General features: G+C 36.5%; 1 protein-coding gene and 1 long non-coding RNA gene across 6 annotated transcripts in view; one reads left to right on the top strand and one right to left on the bottom strand.

The window, feature by feature from the left end:
- LOC103008829 (uncharacterized) overlaps positions 1–18,798 on the top strand; it is a 163,377-nt gene that overhangs the window by 124,989 nt on the left and 19,590 nt on the right. The gene's annotated exons all lie outside the window — the stretch shown is intronic.
- The window catches only part of RBBP8 (RB binding protein 8, endonuclease), an 82,214-nt gene that overhangs the window by 29,087 nt on the left and 34,329 nt on the right, over positions 1–18,798 (bottom strand). For both annotated transcript variants that reach the window (XM_057526398.1, XM_007197628.3), the window contains exons 6-8: positions 15,833–15,899; positions 5,036–5,211; positions 3,002–3,106 (exon numbers count right to left, since the gene is read on the bottom strand). In XM_057526398.1, the coding sequence (XP_057382381.1) occupies positions 3,002–3,106; positions 5,036–5,211; positions 15,833–15,899 (348 nt within the window). The remainder of the gene's footprint in view (positions 1–3,001; positions 3,107–5,035; positions 5,212–15,832; positions 15,900–18,798) is intronic.

Genomic DNA, 18,798 nt, shown 5'->3' on the forward strand with positions numbered 1-18,798 from the left:
TAAAGAATTTAAAATTTATCCTGTAGGCAATGAAGAGATATCCAAGGGTTTTTTAATGGAGGACAGATGCAATATTTGGGCTAAAAAGGTAATTCAGACAGGCTGACAGAACAGGAAGCACTCACTAATAGGCAAAGGGACTAATTAGATTACTAAAAGAGTCTCATGAGAGATGCTGATGGCCCAAACTAGTATAATGTGGGTGCAGAAGAATGTGCATGACAGATGTGTAGGAGGTGCAATCAATAAGACTTGGAGACTATTTACATATGAGAGTTGAAGAAGCAGGAATCTAAGATGACTCGAAGTTTTCTGATTTAGGCAACTCAAGGAGGTATGTAAACTGTCATTCACTGAGACTATAAATAAAAGGACGAGCAGGTCTGACAAGAAAGCTTCACTTTGGACATGCTGAAGTGGAAGGATATCCAGGTATAGATGTTCAACAGCAGGCAGATACATCAGTTTGGAATTCAAGAGAGAAGTCTTGGAAAGAGATAGATTTGGAACTTGTTATCATATAGGTGGTAGCAGAATACTAACTCTAAGTGAAGATTCCTCCAGAAACAGAAAATGAGAGCAGAATAGGCCAAGGATCATATATACTGGGGACAGTGACATTTAAAAGACAGATGGAGAAAGAATAGCCAGTAATGGAAGGTGAAAAATGAACAATAAGTAAGAGAATCAGGAGAGTGGCACCACTTCAAGAAAGAGTGTGTGCAATGTCAAATGTCATAGAAAGGTCAAGTAAGATAAAGACTGGTAAGCATTCACTAGATTTAACAACCAGGAGGTCTCTGATGACTACTGCCGAGCAGTTCCATGTAATGAGTGAGAGAAGAGAGTGTGAGGATGTGTCCCCTTTTCTCCCCCGCTTCCTCTCCCTCTTTTCCGCCCTCCTTCCTCCCTTCCCCTGCACCCCTTTTTCTTCCTGGAGTGAATGGAAGTTGACAGAAAGGAGAAATTGAGCACAGACTGCTTTTTCAGCTTTGAAGAGAAGCTCTAGCTAAGAGTGGAGACAATTAAGAGGGGGTTATTTTAAAAGACAAAAGATAACATGTATGTTTATGTTGAAAAGAAAGAACCTGCAGAGAAGCTGGAGATACAGGATAAGAGAACAACTGATGGAGTAAAGTTCTGGCAGCAGCAGAAGAAAACGGGCTCCCGAGTGCTGAGAAGCAAGGTTCTGACACAGTCTAACATCCCCTGCAGCCTTTGCCTGACAGTCTGTCTATACACATGCACACAAACATATGTACACTAATATAAAATGATTTGTAGCTTTCACAGTATAGGCTATGTACTAATATAAAATGATAAGTGATTAACCATGGCCAGTCCTTCTGCTTGTGCTCTGCATTTCATCTCCTCTCACTTTTTCAAGGATCTAGCAAGTGTTCCCTCTTTCTCCAGAATTACTCATTTCTCTCTTTACAAGATCATTCCATCAGCATAAAAACATGCTGAATATGCTATAATAGTCCATCTTTTAAAATCCTCCCTGGACCCATGTTTCTCTTTAGCCACTGTCCATTCTCCCTTCCCTCTTCACCACAAAAAGGCCCTGAAGGACTTGTTCACAAGTGCTCCTTCCCGTTCTCTTGCACATGATAGTCTAGGTGATCACCCCTACACTTTAACAATTCTCATTAAGAGTTAAACACTCAATGATCCCCAGGGGACCAAATCCAACGGTCAATTCTCAGTCTTCATCTTCTGCGACCTATCAGCACTGTTCTCCACAGTGACCACTCCCTCCTTTCTCTCTTGGTTTAAAGGACACCACTTTATCTTGGTTCTCCTGTCTCACTGGCAGCTCCTTCTCTGGCTACTTGGTTGTTCCTCATTTTCACAATCTCTAAATCACCATCCCAACAGCTGCGATACTGCCTCTGAGGAGGTGAAAATGGTTCTTGGGGGGCAGAAAAATCTTTTTATGTATGAGACAGAGATACATACACTCAATACAGTATATCTGCAGTATTAAAATCCCATGGGGGAAGTGATGGGGCGGGGGGGAGTCTAAAAAGGCCAGGTGGGAGTGATAATAAAAAAAAGCTGAGAATCACTCCTTTACATAATGGAGTGCCTCAGGGCTAAGTACTGGAACATCTTCTCTTTCCCATCTTCACTCACTTGCTTGGCGATCTCATCCAGTCTCGTGGCTTCAGACACCACCTACATGCTAACAACTTCCATTTGTATCTCTATGCTAGACTTCTCTACATTCACACCCACCTACCCATCCAAAATCTTTACCTGAATGTCTACCTGGCATCTGAAAACAAAATATTCTCAAAACCAAACCCCTACCCTCAGCCACCCTGCAAACCTCCTGCTCCGTCTCTCTCCTCTTAGCAAATAGCAGCTCTGAAGAACAGAGTTGCCCAAACCAATCTCCCTTTCACTCACTCCGCCCCAGCCACACAGGGCTCCTTAATGTTCCTCAGTCAAACCAAAGAGCACCCTCACCTCAAGGCCTTTGTGCTCACTGACTTCTCCACCTGGAATGCCCTTGCCCCGGAAATCCACACGACTCACTTGCTTCCCTCAGTCTCTGCTCAAATGTTGCTTTTAAAGTGAGGCTTTCTAGTATCTCTTCTTACCCTGCTTTATTTTTCTTCAGAGCCCCTGATCCATCTGACATATATTTATTTTCTCTCTTCCCCAACTAGATTGTAAGCTCTATGAGGTTAAAGATTTTGTTTTGTTTAGTGCCCGGTATACATTAGGCATTCAAATATTTGCTGAATGAATGAGTAAACCACAGTAAAGCCTTATTTACTTAAAATTACTAGCAATTGTAATTAATGTGGATAGGGATATTAATATGAATTAATAACAGGATAACATTACATTACAATATGAAAAAGACTGCTAAACAACAAATAATACAAACAAAATTATATGGAAAATATTTTAAAATGTTGTCTAATTCAGATGGTCACTCTTGTCCACCAATTTTAAACTTATAAAGTAATCTCAGTATCTTGCTTACTAGCCACTGGAGCTTGACTCTGATCATAAGTGTCAGCCACTAGAATTTCAGGTTCATTATGTTTATGTTGTGGATGAGTTGAAGACTTTGGTACTTTTCTCAATTCTAAGGGAAAAAAGAAGAGAGATTACATATAAACAAACAATCATGAAAAATGATAAGCCAATACAAATCTATCTTTAAATGCACTAGAAGTGCATTTTATTGACGTAACTAATATTCTAAAAAGCTTATTCCTTTAGTTTCACTGAGAAACAAAGTTGGAAGTTAGGACAGTGGGGTAGAGAGGACTGGAACAGATAAATCCTTCTGACCTAAGCCTTCTAGAGTTGTAATATTTTAATGTATCTTTTCCTTGTGTACCATCGCAAATCAGTAGGTTCATCTGAAATGAATATTGCATCATACAGCTTTTTCAATCTTTGTTTTAGAGTTTTCATTTTCTGGAAGGAAAGCTGAAACATGCTTTATCAGAAATCATTCCACTATTTAAGGGTTTAATTCAAAGAAAACCAAAAGAAGGACAAAGTAAGGGGAAATAGACTTTTACTAATTATAACTAGAAATTATCATTAAAAAGCAGTATACATGTAAAAATAAACAAGCATGGGTGGTTAGAAAGAGAAAAGGAGTAACTAGTCATTAAATTAGTTTTAACATAATTTGCATGGCTCAAAAGCATATTTTAAAAGCAGAATTTCATATTCCAAGTAAAAATGATCAGAACAAGATTAAAACTGACAAAGTTTTAAATAGTTACAGGTTATTCTCATACAATGAAGAAATAAACCAAGAGCATTTTACTAGATACAAAAGACGACTTTTCCTAAAAAAGAAAATTGCTGTGATTTGTTTTTCTGGATATTCTTTCAGATGGATTTAAACATAATCTAAATTATGCCGATGCTTATCTGTAGTGATTCATGTTCTATCTGATACCAGACTAAAAGGCCCACAAATGTTCATTCTAAATCCATGATCTTACATTTTAATTTAGCTAATTACGTGTAAGATTTTTAACAATTCTTTTGTTTTCCACTAGATGGTGATGCAAGCTCATATAAAATGGGGGAAAACTGTGTCAATTTTCCAGTATCAAAGATTAAGATCTACTGTTTCTTTAAAAGGCATAGCTACTGTCAACAATTTATTTGCATTAGAAAAATATCTCTAAGACTGTGTATACTCCTTCCCCTCAAATGCTTTCCTTGTTACAAACAGTTTAGGTTAAGATGAAAGTTTTAGAAATATTTACTTATAGATTAATATTAAAAGGAATAAGCACTGTATCACGTCACAGGATAAATTTCAGGACTACGTGAAATGGTAGTTCCAAAGCATTTAGGAGAAATGGTAAACTGGCCTGGAATTAGAAATATGCCACTGACAAGCCACGAAGTAAATACATTATAAAGCCATTTCTTGATTTACCACCAAGTGCTACATATTATAAAAAATAAAAATAGCTAGTTAAAGCGTTGGTGGGAGTAGCTGTGGATAAGACTTGGAAAGTACAAAAGTTTAGAGCCAGGAAGATCTATATTTGAATTTTGACTCATCTACTTACTTGACAGGTTACTTAACCCCTCTAAAGAGCAAATCTTCCCTCATCTATAAAACGAAGGTGCTAGTAGCTACCTCAAACCTGTCATGAGGATTAAAACACAGTAATAATGTATTCAAATCAGCATGATAACCAGCACACAGTAGGTGGAACTTAATGTTAGGATATCTCCTCTTTCCATGTATCCCACTCAGATATATACACACAGGAATAGTTTTTAAATAAAAAGAAAAAAGGGAAAAAACTATTCACTACCTTTGTAAAATGCTGAGTGTTTACATATTCAGATGAGCAACACACGTCTATACATAATACGGGCAGTAGATGCCTTCCCAGTCACTTCACTAATGGAAGTTAAACTTACAGTTGTAACGTAAGCTACCTGAAAAATGACTATCTTCCTAACAATCGATGAATACTTTTTTTTTTTAAACAGAATCAGGTAACTAAACTACAACTCCAATCCTCACCATGTGCACACCCAGAGTGCTCCAGTTTAGTATGTGTTTGTTCTACATATCGGACGTGGAGGTTCTCCTTCCTTCGTAGTCGGTTAGCACCAGAAAATGAAAAGGTTGTTATTGGTGAATCTGGAATAACATCTTCCTCAGATTCAAGATCGGTTGCCTGATGTGGTTGATCATTCCTAGAGGAAAATAAGGACAACTGAATGAAAATTAGTTTGATAAATGTTTATTAAAACATCTAGCATATGGTATGAGTGACAGCAGAACACAGGTATGAAGCTGTAGGAGATATAATTCCTTGCATCTGATGTTCCAAGTCTAAATACAAGGATTAGAGAAGTACTCACATGACTAGAGTACCAGGTGGGGAATATTACTGTGAGAAGTGAAGTAGAAAGTGTAGTTGGTGGTACTTGAGGTGAAATTAAAAGAATTTCAAATGGCAGAGAAAATCAGCAGAGGATCCTCCAAGTTTGAGTAAAGGCTGGCAGTACTGTGTACTTGTGTTAGAGAAAGACAAGCCGGAACTACATGAAGGAGAGCCTCGACTAAGTGCACACATAATTTAGAAAGCAAGAGGAAAGGAATTAAGGTTTTAGAGCATGGAAGTAATGTGACAATCTAGCAGCAAGACTGTGCAAGATTGACTGGGACAGAAAGAAAGGAAGTAGTGGCTGTAATAGTTCAGGCAGGAGCTTCTCTGGGTTTGAACTGGAATTCTGAAGATAGGTATGGAAAGGAAAGGACCAGTGTTAAACACTGTGGCAACAGAATCAACAAGACTTGGCAAATGACAAATTCAGGGTGATAAATAATACTAACACTGGTAACACCAACATTTGTTGCAGGTTTACACTGGCAGGAACTGTTCAAAGCGTTACATGTATCAGTTTAAGTATAAGGTATTATCATTATTACTCTCATTTTACAAAGAGAAAATACAGATACAGAGGTTAAGTCACTTACTAAAATAAAATAGTAAGGGCTTCCCTGGTGGCGCAGTGGTTGAGAATCTGCCTGCTAATGCATGGGACACGGGTTCAAGCCCTGGTCTGGGAAGATCCCACATGCTGCAGAGCAACTAAGTACGTGCACCACAACTACTGAGCCTGTGCTCTAGAACCTGTGAGCCACAACTACTGAAGCCCAAGTGCCTAGAGGCCATGCTCTGCAACAAGAGAAGCCACCACAATGAGAAGCCCGTGCACCACAATGAAGAGCAGCCCCCGCTCAACCCAACTAGAGAAAGCCCACGCACAGCAACGAAGACCCAATGCAGCCAAAAATAAATAAATAAATTTATAAAAAATAAAATACAATAAAAACGTTTAACAGAAGCAGGATCTAAACCCTGGCAGCCAGACTCCCAGGACAACACTGTTATCCTTGGTATAGACCATGGGACTGATGACTGACTACAAGTAGGACTCAGACTTTGAATTTCTACTTCTGCTTCTATCCACGCTCACAGTACTCTCAACACATCAGTCAGAACAGTCTTATTAAAACTTACGTCATATCATGTCACTCTTCTGATTAAAACCTGCCACATCTCCCCACTTCACTGAAAACACAAGCCAAACTCCTTATAATGATTGATCTGATCATCCCCCTCCCCCATTACCTCTGACTCCTCTCCTATTACATTCTACTCCAGCCACCCTCGCTTCCCCGAGGCTCCTCAAACACACCAGGTACACCCCTACTTTACGTTCTTTGCTCCAGCTGTTCCATCTGCTTGGAATGCTCATCCCCAGATTTCACATGGCTAACTACCTCATCTTCTTCAAGTGTTTGCCTTCTCGTCAATGCCTGCCTTGAACATGCTATTTAAAACTGCAACCCCCTTCCCACACCCTAGTACTCTGGTTCCTTGTTATTCTGCTGTTACTTTATCCATAGCAGTTACTGCTTTCTAACATAGTACATAATTGATTTGTCTATTGCTCACCAGCCAGAAAGTAAGCTCTAAGAGGATGACCTTTTTGGTTCATTGATACATCACAAGTGTGTGCAATAGTGGGTACTTGGTACATGCCCAATAAATATTTATTGAATGAATGAATATGAGAGGTTCCCAGATTTCACTAGAAAAATAAATTTGTGCTGATCTAGGCATATGTTCTTGCCCAATTCAATTCAGGCCCGAAGGCACCTAAAGACTGGGTTTGGACTGAATTGTGGGTATTGAGTAAAATAAAGTTAATTCACTTTAACTCAACTGCCTTTCCCATGTCAAGCCATCATTGACCTTATTTGCCACCAATTTTTATCAGTCTGTCAGGCATTTAGGCTTTACATGACAAAACCAGTCTGTCCTAATATACTCATATCAATTTGTAATACTACATATTTCAAACAAAGAATAATGAGATTTTTATAAATTATGACCAACAGAGATTTTTTTTAATTAAAAGAGATTAATTTTTCCTAATGGATTTGTATCTTAATTTCCTAGATAATATGAATATTATTTGTGGTCTATAATCCTATACTCTATACTGAGTAAAATCTTTAGAGCTAATATCTAATCTCTACCTACAATTCTACCATCTTATTCTGGAAAAAACAAAGTTAACTAAAGTCATACGAGAAACCCTTACAAATTAATGGAGTATGAAATCTATCTGACCTCACTCTAATTAATCACATCACAGGCTACCTGCCTATTAAGTCATAAAAATTCAACCTGAAACATGAATGAGTCACTAGAAGAAACTGATTTCCTGGCAGAGTCAATCTAGAAGTAGCTGGGATCACAAAAGGAAAAAACATACAAACACACACACACACACACACACAAAACCAGCTCTAACTAGAGGTGTCCAAACTAAGTAAACAAGTGCTGGCTTTGTCCTCCTTTGTCCTTTGTCATAAAAGAAAAAGAAAAAAAACAAAACAAAACAACTTTCCATGTGTTAACCAAGTTTCTTCTTTAAAGCATTAGGTCTCATTCTGATTTTCTGAGAAAAGTTAAAATTTTATGCCACAGCTTTAGGTTAATTATGTACATTGGCCATCTTTCTCCTTCCACTTTTCTTTCTAACGGCCTGAGAGCCTCCCCTTAAATTCCTGTCAAAACAATTTTAGTTGTTCATTTTTCTAAGAGCTGTAAGGATCCAGGGTCTCCCTTCATAATGAGTCTGTAAAAAAGCTGTTAATATTCAAGCTTTTCTCCTCCTCCAAAAACTTACACTTCCAGTTAAAATATAATTTAAATTTAATGTAGTTACAGCTATCAGGTTAACTTAAACATTCTGATTTTCAAAAAAGAGGGTTCCCTGAAATATACACTAATGAGTCTGATACCCTGCTTTCTTGGAACCAGTTTATTATATGAATAATTCAAATAAGACTAATTTTTAAAAATAGGGTTATTAAGCCAGTTTTCTGAGGAATGCTCTACTGCATATCTCGCTCTCAGGAAGGCATCTGACAGTGACTCTCTTGATATCTTCTCACTGTAAACAAAAGGGAGAAATACAAACTTGGTACTAATAGAGAAAGACAGACTCCAAACTGACTGAACACCATCAGACAAAGAATTATATCGATGAGGAAACCTGTGGAAGTATGCCTCAGGGCTCCATCCTCAGGCAGGTTTTATTCAACGTTTATTACTGATTTTGATGAGGGCGCTGAGGGCAAATTCATTGAATTTGTGGAAGACACAAAGTTGAGAATAAAAGCTAACCTAATACATGGTAGGAAAAAAATCAACATACGAAAGACCCCCAGAGGTTGGAATAATGGGCCAAATCTAACAAAATGAAATAGAACAGGATAAATGCAAGATAAAAAGCCTCACTGAAGTGAGTCAGAAGAGAGAGAATCCACCTACGCAGGGTGACACCATGCAGGTAACCTTCTAAGGCTGTTTTAGCACAAAACTATACAAAGAGTTTAAAAATTCTGAAGTTGAGGTAGACCTGGGTTCAAATCCTGCATCTGACATTTACTAGTCACACTGGGTAAGTTAGTTAACCTTTCTGAGCCTCTATTAAAGTAGATACAGTACTGTACTTTCCTACTTCGTTTTTGTGGGAAAGTCGTGAGAAAGAAATAATATATGTAAAAATGTAATGTGATGCCCAGAAAATAGTATTTAATCAATAGTGCTCTTTACCTTACAATGAAGACTCCTTTGATATAAGGTTTCCATAACAACTACTATAAAGTCATAGGGAAGACTTTGACTTAGAGGTTCTAGTTAGCAGTATAACCGGTAAGGAACCACCAGTAATGTATGTATGTTTTGACCACATTAATATAAGTAAAAAGATACAGAAAAATGGAGGGAGCAGTATTGCTCTACTGGTCAGACTATACCTAGAAGACAACTGAATTAATTAAAATATTGACAAACTGAAACATTAAAGAGAAATGATAATTTTTTTTTTTGAGAAATGATAATTTAAAGAGTCTTGAAGTAATGTCTCACAAAGAACAGTTAATGAACAGAGAATATCTACTCTGTATATTTACCTATTTACAATTAAGACTCAGGAGGGCCCCCTACCCTGTCTTCATGTAAACAAAGGGCCATCAAATAGAAGGCGGGGGGGGGGGGGGGCAGGGGGGGGGTAAACTTGTTCCAGATGGTCCCAGAAGGCAAAAATCAGAATCAACAAATATCACTCTGTGCAGTGATTTCTACCCAAACGTAGAACTTTTAACAGTATAATCTCGTTAAAATTAAATAGGCTTGGGACACAGTGAACCTGTATAACAGGTATTCAAACAATGGCTATTTGTTAAAGAAGTTATACAAGGAATTCAATTTAAAAGAGAGCACTGAGGGAACTCCCTGGCAGTCCAGTGATTAGGACTCTGTGCTTTCACTGTCGAGGACTTGGGTTTTAAAAAACAAACAAACAAAAAAGAAGACTCCTTTAACTTTCACATCCAGCTCATCCATTCCCCAAAACAAGTCATGACCTCAACACTTAGCTTATTTAATTACTTGCTTTCTGTGACTGGTACAGCTGAGTATATACTTTGAACTTTATAACAGCAAATTTTTTTCTGAATAATTTCTTACTATAGTGTCACTAAACAAATGTCCTACCATAAAAGGTCTCTGTGGGACTTCCCTGGTGGTGCAATGGTTAAGAATCTGCCTGCCAATGCAGGGGACGTGGGTTTGATCCCTGGTCTGGGAAGATCCCACATGCTGCAGAGCAACTAAGCCCGTGCACCCCAACTACTGAGCCCACGTGCTGCAACTACTGAAGCCTGCGCGCCTAGAGCCCGTGCTCTGCAACAAGAGAAGCCACCGCAATGAGAAGCCCAGGCACCGCAAGGAAGAGTAGCTCCTGCTTGCCACAACTAGAGAAAGCCCACATGCAGCGACAAAGACCCAATGCAGCCAAACAAAACAAAACAAAAACAACAAAAAAGGAAGGTATCTGTTAGATCAAACCCAGATTAGGTGAGTCAGAATTACTGCATTTAACAAGTATAAATAAAATAATACCTTTTCTAAAGTTCAGGGAAATTTCAGGCAAGATAATACTTGTTATTTTTTTTTCTGACTAAAAGCGAAAGGGAATTTGAGGAGAACAAGCTGTAAAAGAAGTTGGCTTATGAGAATAACTACCTTAAATTTCAGGAGAGACCTGAAAGACACAACAGATTACCTCCTAAACTGTTCTGACTAAGGCCATGTACTAAATAAAACATACATGCCCTGAGCTCATCTATATGACTGATCTTCACTGTTATTACAAACTTCAGCTTTTACTTTTTTTCTAATGTATCAATGAGCTTCAACAGAAAAATCTGTGAATTTGAGAACACTAAAAATAAACTAATTCTGAACAAATTAGAATTCACAGTTGACCAAGCAAATGACATTATCTAGTTACAATTCACTTTATAACCTTGGTTTTGGAGGCATTCACCCATCTAATTCTGTATAATCTCTACAGACTAGTTATCTTATTTATCTTTGGAATTCATAAATATCAGGGCTGATGTGTTCAAAATACCATAAGCTACATGCACAAAATTAATTCACAGAACATAAATTAATGTAGGTCAACCACCACTTATCTGAAATCTTTGGAACCAGATGTGATTCAGAATTCAGTTTTTTAAAAATGAAGGGTACACCTAAAGCAACTAGAGAAAGAAGAACAAAGAAAACCCAAAGTCAGTAGAAGGAAAGAAATCATAAAGATCAGAGCAGAAATAAATGAAATGGAAATGAAGAAAACAATTGCAAAGATCAATACAACTAAAAGCTGGTTCTTTGAGAAGATAAACAAGTTGATAAACCCTTAGCCAGACTCATCAAGAAAAAAAGGGAGAGGACACAAATCAATCAAATTAGAAATGAAAAAGGAGAAATCACAACTGACACTGCAGAAATACAAAGGATTATAAGAGATTATTACAAAAAACTATATGCCAATAAAATGGACAACCATGAAGAAATGGGCAAATTCTTGGAAACGTGCAATTTTCCAAGACTGAACCAAGAAGAATTAGAAAATATAAACAGACCTATCACAAGTAATGACATTGAAACTGTGATTAAAACTCTTCCAACAAACAAGTCTAGGACCAGATGGCTTCACAGGTGAATTCTATCAAACATTTAGAGAAGAGCTAACACCCATCCTTCTCAAACTCTTCCAAAAAACTGCAGAGGGAGGAACACTCCCAAATTCATTCTATGAAGCCACCATCATCCTGATACCAAAACCAGAAAAAGATATCACAAAAAAGGAAAATTATAGATCAGTATCACTGATGAACATAGATGCAAAAATCTGGACAAAATGCTAGCAAACAGAATCCAACAACATATTAAAAGGATCATACACCATGATCAAGTGGGATTTATCCCAGGGATGCAAGGATTCTTCAATATGCGCAAATCAATCAGTGTGATACACCATATTAACAAATTAAGGCATAAAAACCATATGATCATCTCAACAGATGCAGAAAAAGCTTTTGACAAAATTCAATACCCATTTATGATAAAAACTCTCAGAAAATGGGCATAGAGGGAACCTACCTCAACATAATAAAGGCCATATATGACAAACCCACAGCAAACATCATTCTCAATGGTGAAAAACTGAAAGCATTTCCACTAAGATCAGGAACAAGACAAGGATGGCCACACTCGCCACTCTTACTCAACAGTTTTGGAAATCCTAGCCACAGCACTCAGAGAAGAAAAAGAAATAAAAGGAATACAAATTGGAAAAGAAGAAGAAGAACTATCATTGTTTGCAGATGACACGATACTATACATAGAAAATCCTAAAGATGCCACCAGAAAACTACTAGAGCTAATCAATGAATTTGGTAGAGTAGCAGGATACAAAATTAATGAACAGAAATCTCTGGCATTCCTATACACTAACAACGAAAAATCAGAAAGAGAAATTAAGGAAACAATCCCATTTACCAACGCAACAGAAAGAATAAAATACCTAGGAATAAACTTACCTAAGGAGGTGAAAGGCATGTACTCAGAAAACTATAAAACACTGATGAAAGAAATCAAAGATGACATAAACAGATGGAGAAATATACCATGCTCTTGGATTGGAAGAATCAATACTGTGAAAATGTCAATACTACCCAAAGCAATATACAGATTCAATGCAATCCCTATCAAACTACCAATGGCATTATTTACAGAATCAGAACAAAAAATTTTACAATTTGTATGGAAACACAAAAGACCCCGAACAGCCAAAGCAATCTTGAGAAAGAAAAACGGAGCTGGAGGGATCAGGCTCCCTGACTTCAAATTATACCACAAAGCTACAGTAATCAAGACAGTATGGTACTGGCACAAACACAGAAATATAGATCAATGGTACAGGATAGAAAGCCCAGAGATAAACACACACACATATGGTCACCTAATTTATGACAATGGAGGCAAGAACATACAATGGAGAAAAGACAGCCTCTTCAATAAGTGGTGCTGGGAAAACTGGACAGCTACATGCAAAAGAATGAAATTAGAACACTCCCTAACACCATACACAAAAATAAACTTCAAATGGATTAAAGATCTAAATGTAAGACCAGACACTATAAAACTCTTAGAGGAAAACATAGGAAAAACATTCTTTGACATAAACCACAGCAAGATCTTTTTTGACCCACCTCCTACAGTAATGGAAATAAGAACAAAAATAAACAAATGGGACCTAATTAAACTTAAAAGCTTTTGCACAGCAAAGGAAACTATAAACAAGATGAAAAGACAACCCTCAGAATGGGAGAAAATATTTGCAAACGAATCAATGGATAAAGGATTAATCTCCAAAATATATAAACAGCTCATGGAGCTCAATATCAAAAAAACAAACAATTCAATTAAAAAATGGGCAGAAGAGCTGAACAGACATTTCACCAAAGAAGACATACAGATGGCCAAGAGGCACATGAAAAGATGCTCAACATCACTAATTAGTAGAGAAATGCAAATCAAAACTACAATGAGGTATCACCTCACACCAGTCAGAATGGCCATTATCAAAAAGTCTACAAACAATAAATGCTGGAAATGGTGTAGTGAAAAACGAACCCTCCTGCACTGTTGGTGGGAGCGTAAACTGATACAACCACTGTGGAGAACTGTATGGAGGTTCCTTAAAAAACTAAAAATAGAACTGCCATATGACCCAGCAATCCCACTACTGGGCATATACTGTGAGAAAACCATAATTCAAAAAGAGACATGTACCACAATGTTCACTGCAGCACTATTTACAATAGCCAGGACATGGAACCAACCTAAATGTCCATCAAGAGATGAATGGATAAAGAAGATGTGGTACATATATACAATGGAATATTACTCAGCCATAAAAAGAAACGAAATTGAGTTATTTGTAGTGAGGTGGATGGACCTAGAGTCTGTCATACAGAGTGAAGTTAAGTCAGAAAGAGAAAAACAAATACTGTATGCTAACACATATATATGGTATCTTAAAAAAAAAAAAAAAGAAATGGTACTGATGAACCTAGTGGCAGGGCAGGAATAAAGACGTAGACATAGAGAATGGACTTGAGGACACAGTGGGGGAGGGGGAAGCTGGGGCGATGTGAGAGTAGCATGGACATATATACACTACCAAATGTAAAATAGATAGCTAGTGGGAAGCAGCAGCATAGCACAGGGAGATAAGCTTGGTGCTTTGTGATGACCTAGAGAGATGGGATAGGGAGGGTGGGAGGGATGCTCAAGAGGGAGGGGATATGGGGATATATATATGCACATGGCTGATTCACTTTGTTGTACAAGAGAAACTAACACAGTATTGTGAAGCAATTATACTTCAATAAAGATCTATTAAAAAAAAAATGAAGGGTGATGCAGAGCATATACAGCTTGTTACAAAACACCTCCAGTGGAGCCTCAGGTATCATCCTGTAGTCAAACACACTGATATTATCACAGTGAAGCATAGGAATGCTCACAGGAAGTGGGACAAATAATGACTATAATAAAAAGTATCTTGTCAATTGAAGTGAGATTAGGTTGTAACTTTTCAAAAAAAAAAAAACTTTGTGTTTTGGAATCATATAGAAAAGACTGTGAATTTGTGTTCTAGCTTCACTTCAATATGCAGCATGAGTAAAATGAGAAAGGGTTGACATTTTCATACACACGTTTGATAACCTCCGTCTGGCCTGATAGCCTTCTTTCCTCATCTATTATCCCCCCTCAAAATTCTCTTTGGCTACCAATATTCAGTGGGCTGAATATTGGACCAATATTCATGATAACATGGGAGAAGTATCAAAATCCTACTGGACATCCACTACTTAAAAATATACTGATATGATAAAGATGTTAATTCCACTTGTGATATGTGTTTATGCATAAGACAGTAACTACTCGTAAGCCAAAATAATGTTACGTCTACATAGTTTAGCAAAGTTTTTGTAGATGTCCACTCAGATGCAACAGTCTTTAAAACCCTATAAACCATTAACACTATCCTGAATCCTAACTTTTAAAAAATATTATATAAGCTTTACATAAATGGGAACTAAGAACTGGCCACAACTCTTCTTGGCATCAGACTAGACCCAGAAAAACAGATTCTTTTTTTGAGACGCTGTCAAATAATGGAAAGAACAGAGGCTTTTAAGTCAGAAGATGGGGTTCAGAGTGATGTCTCATTATCTACTAGTTGTGAGACCATGGCAAGTTACTTGACTTTTTTAAGATGTGGATTCCTCATCTATAAAGTAAAGATAATAAAACCACCTTGAAGAGTCACAGTGAGGATTAGAAATAATAAACATAAAACACAAAGAAGAGTAACTGGAACACAAGATAAAAGTTATTATTTTTATTATGAGAAATAAAAAAGGAGGAAGTTCTCCAGGCCTGAGAAGTGTATAAGAGGAAATAATTATTCAGATTGCTTTTATAAAGTTTCTGGGACAGGGCTAGAAAGGTGGTAACAAAACTCAAATATTTAAAATATAAGTATTTCAAATAATTTATTTGAATGATTTGTTATTTATAATAAAGTTATAAAAATTAAAATGCTTTAAATTAAAATGTTTTGATTTTTATATATTCACACACTAAGCTAAGAGATGCATACACACTCTTCATATATACTCCCAGAACAAAAATATAGTGATTTTCTTTATATTTTCATTTGCAGAATACTTTATAATTTTTAAAAATGAAACCTTTAACTCTTAATATATCTTTACAGTTTGCAAAGCTAAGTAAAATGAAGAAAGAGAAGCTAGGGGAAAATATTCAATTTTCTGCCACAATTAAGAAAAAATACTTACTCAATTTTCTGCTGCAGCTGTTCAAAAAGCTTTTTATTTTCTTCCTGTAGAGTATTCTTTTCATTCACTTAAATATAATGTGAAAAGAAAGCACAAATTATAGCTATAATAAGATGTATGTCAGGTTCTTTCAACAGTTGCAACAATCATGGAGAATTAGGATTTCAAATTCTAAGTCATAATGTTAGTCAGGGTTAATGCTACTGTTCAAAACTAATTTGTTACTAGGTAGTGATTATTACATCTCATATTGTGCAAGTTCCATGTAAATGATTAACTGGTAATTCTATGTAATGCTTGTGGGCAAAAAAGAAAGAGTACCTCATGTACTGGGGAGTATAGTTTAATTATTCATACTGAGCAAGAAAGCATTCCATCTGGTTACTCAGTCCTACTAATTTCAAATACCATTTATTGAAATAAATCTGATCATAAAATGTAACACTGAATATCAGTGTAATTTTTATAATGTAAGCACACTTAAGTAAATTTTCTTCCTTAGTCATACTCTATGTTTCATTAATAGTTATGTTATCAGTAACTTAAATATACTATTGAAGTAGTATCTCCTTGTTTGAATCTACCTTGACTAAATTTTCCTATCCATCCTTATTTATAAAGCAGAAACTTAGTTTTGGGCTATAATTTCTACCGCTGCCAGCACAAAATTATCAATCCTTGATATTATGTCACTGGTTAAGCATGTGTTTTACTAGGAGGGATATATCAAAGAAATCAAGTCAGAGCAACTACAATTAACCTCTCAGAAAGAAAGTTAATCATACTCCAAAAATCTGTTAATAATTTAGTGGTTTACAAATCCAAACATATTTTCTTACACTGAGTAAATAAAAATTTGTTGACTATGTATCAATACAATATGTGAGGGTTACTAAACTACCTCCTGTGGAGGATCTGGAAAAAAACAGAACAAAACAAAAACCTGAAGATATGACAGTGACCTAGAGGAAAGTGTAGTCTAATGAGAGACAAGATATTATATAAACATATTTTTTACAACTGAAAGTGACAAGGGCATTAGAGAGGTACAGATAAAATACTAAATGAAATTCCAAGGAGAAAAAATGAAATTCCAAGGAGAAAAAGGTTACATTGAGCCGTTGAAAAAATCAGGAAAGGATTCGAGAGGACAACTGACCTGGACACAGGAAGAGAAATCCAAGAGCCTCCCAACTCCACCACCACAATCAACAACAAAAACAAAACAAATTGTGAGCTAAAACCCAAGCAATGTAAGCAAGCAGATACTGGTATCAGCACTGGTGGGGGGACTGAACTTGAGATTTCCAGTTTAAGCCTGAACTCCTGGAATGAGCCAAAGTCATCTGAATTCACTTACCACTAGAGTCAGTAGAAAATAACTCATATACAGATTCCCAAGTATTTCAGATAACAGAATTATTTGATAATGAAATGTTTTAAGATTTAAAAGATGGAAGGCTCAAAACTAACATGATAAAAGTGATTACCAAAAATGAGTAGACAGACAAGATTGAGATAATCTGAGCATCAATAAAAATAATGAACATAACTGAATGACACACACTGAATATATAAAATTCCACGTCTATTATGCTCAAAAAAGAGAAAGCTCCATTCATGTCAAAAGCAAAATGAAACGTAACATATACAACACACAAAACGTCATTTGTCCTAGAGACTGTCATACAGAGTGAAGTAAGTCAGAAAGAGAAAAATAAATATCATATGCTAACATATATATGGAATAAAAAAAAAATGGTTCTGAAGAACCTAGGGGCAGGACAGGAATAAAGATGCAGATGTAGAGAATGGACTTGAGGACACGGGGAGGGGGAAGGGTAAGCTGGGACGAAGGGAGAGAGTGGCATGGACTTATATATACTACCAAATGTAAAACAGATAGGTAGTGGGAAGCAGCTGCATAGCACAGGGAGATCAGCTCGGTGCTTTGTGACGGCCTAGAAGTGTGGAATAGGGAAGGTGGGAGGGAGAAGCAAGAGGGAGGAGATATGGTGATATATGTATATGTATAGCTGATTCACTTTGTTATAAAGCAGAAACTAACACACCATTGTAAAGCAATTATACTCCAATAAAGATGTTAAAAAAAAAACCTTATTTGTCACCATTGTAGGTAACTATTATACAAGATATTACTCTGAAAACTGGCAATTAAAGGGAAAATATTATGATGTATCATGCCTTTCTAGTAGGAACTACATCCCAAGGTAACCAATAGCCCCAAACTGATGAGGGAGAATTCTTGTTTATAGAAGAATGCCAGCTGATTAAGAATAACAGAAATGGAAAATTATCATTTTGTAGTCTGGAATTAAATAATTGATTCAGGCCAGAACCACAAATGGATATTAAAACCATTAAAGAAAGATTGAGGGAGAATTGTATTTTTGCAAGATTTCAAAGTATCACACATCCATCCTCCCAATTTAGACTACTTGGTGGTACTCAGGGGAAAATATAACTCTATAATGGAGAAATCTGGCCACCAATCCCAAAGAGTGGAATAACCTGACAATATCTATATCCTAATATGATACAATATAAAGTAGACAATTTTACCTATTAAGTACTGCTGTCAAAAATGTTTAATCTGGACCTAATCAAGCCTTCAGATACAATTTCTATTTTATAGGAAATAAAGAAACAAGATAAAGAAAATGATGAGAAAAATCCAGAAGGTGGCATAATTTTAGGAAAACAGTCCTACTTCTTCAATAAGTCAATGTCATAAAAGAAAAAAATAGGAAGGGAGCTTATTCCAGATTAAAAGACAAATGCAATGTGTGGTCTGTGATTGGCAGGTGTCAACAAAACTGTTGCAAACTACCGTAAGAGGGACAGCTGTAGAAATATGAATATGGACCGGTTCTTAAAGAATATCAGAGCAAATTATGGGTAATCTTTGGTAGGCAAGGTAATGGTATTGTGGTTAGGTATAAATT

This window comes from Balaenoptera acutorostrata, chromosome 13 (assembly GCF_949987535.1).
Source record: "Balaenoptera acutorostrata chromosome 13, mBalAcu1.1, whole genome shotgun sequence".
Classification (NCBI taxonomy): Eukaryota; Metazoa; Chordata; class Mammalia; order Artiodactyla; family Balaenopteridae; genus Balaenoptera; species Balaenoptera acutorostrata.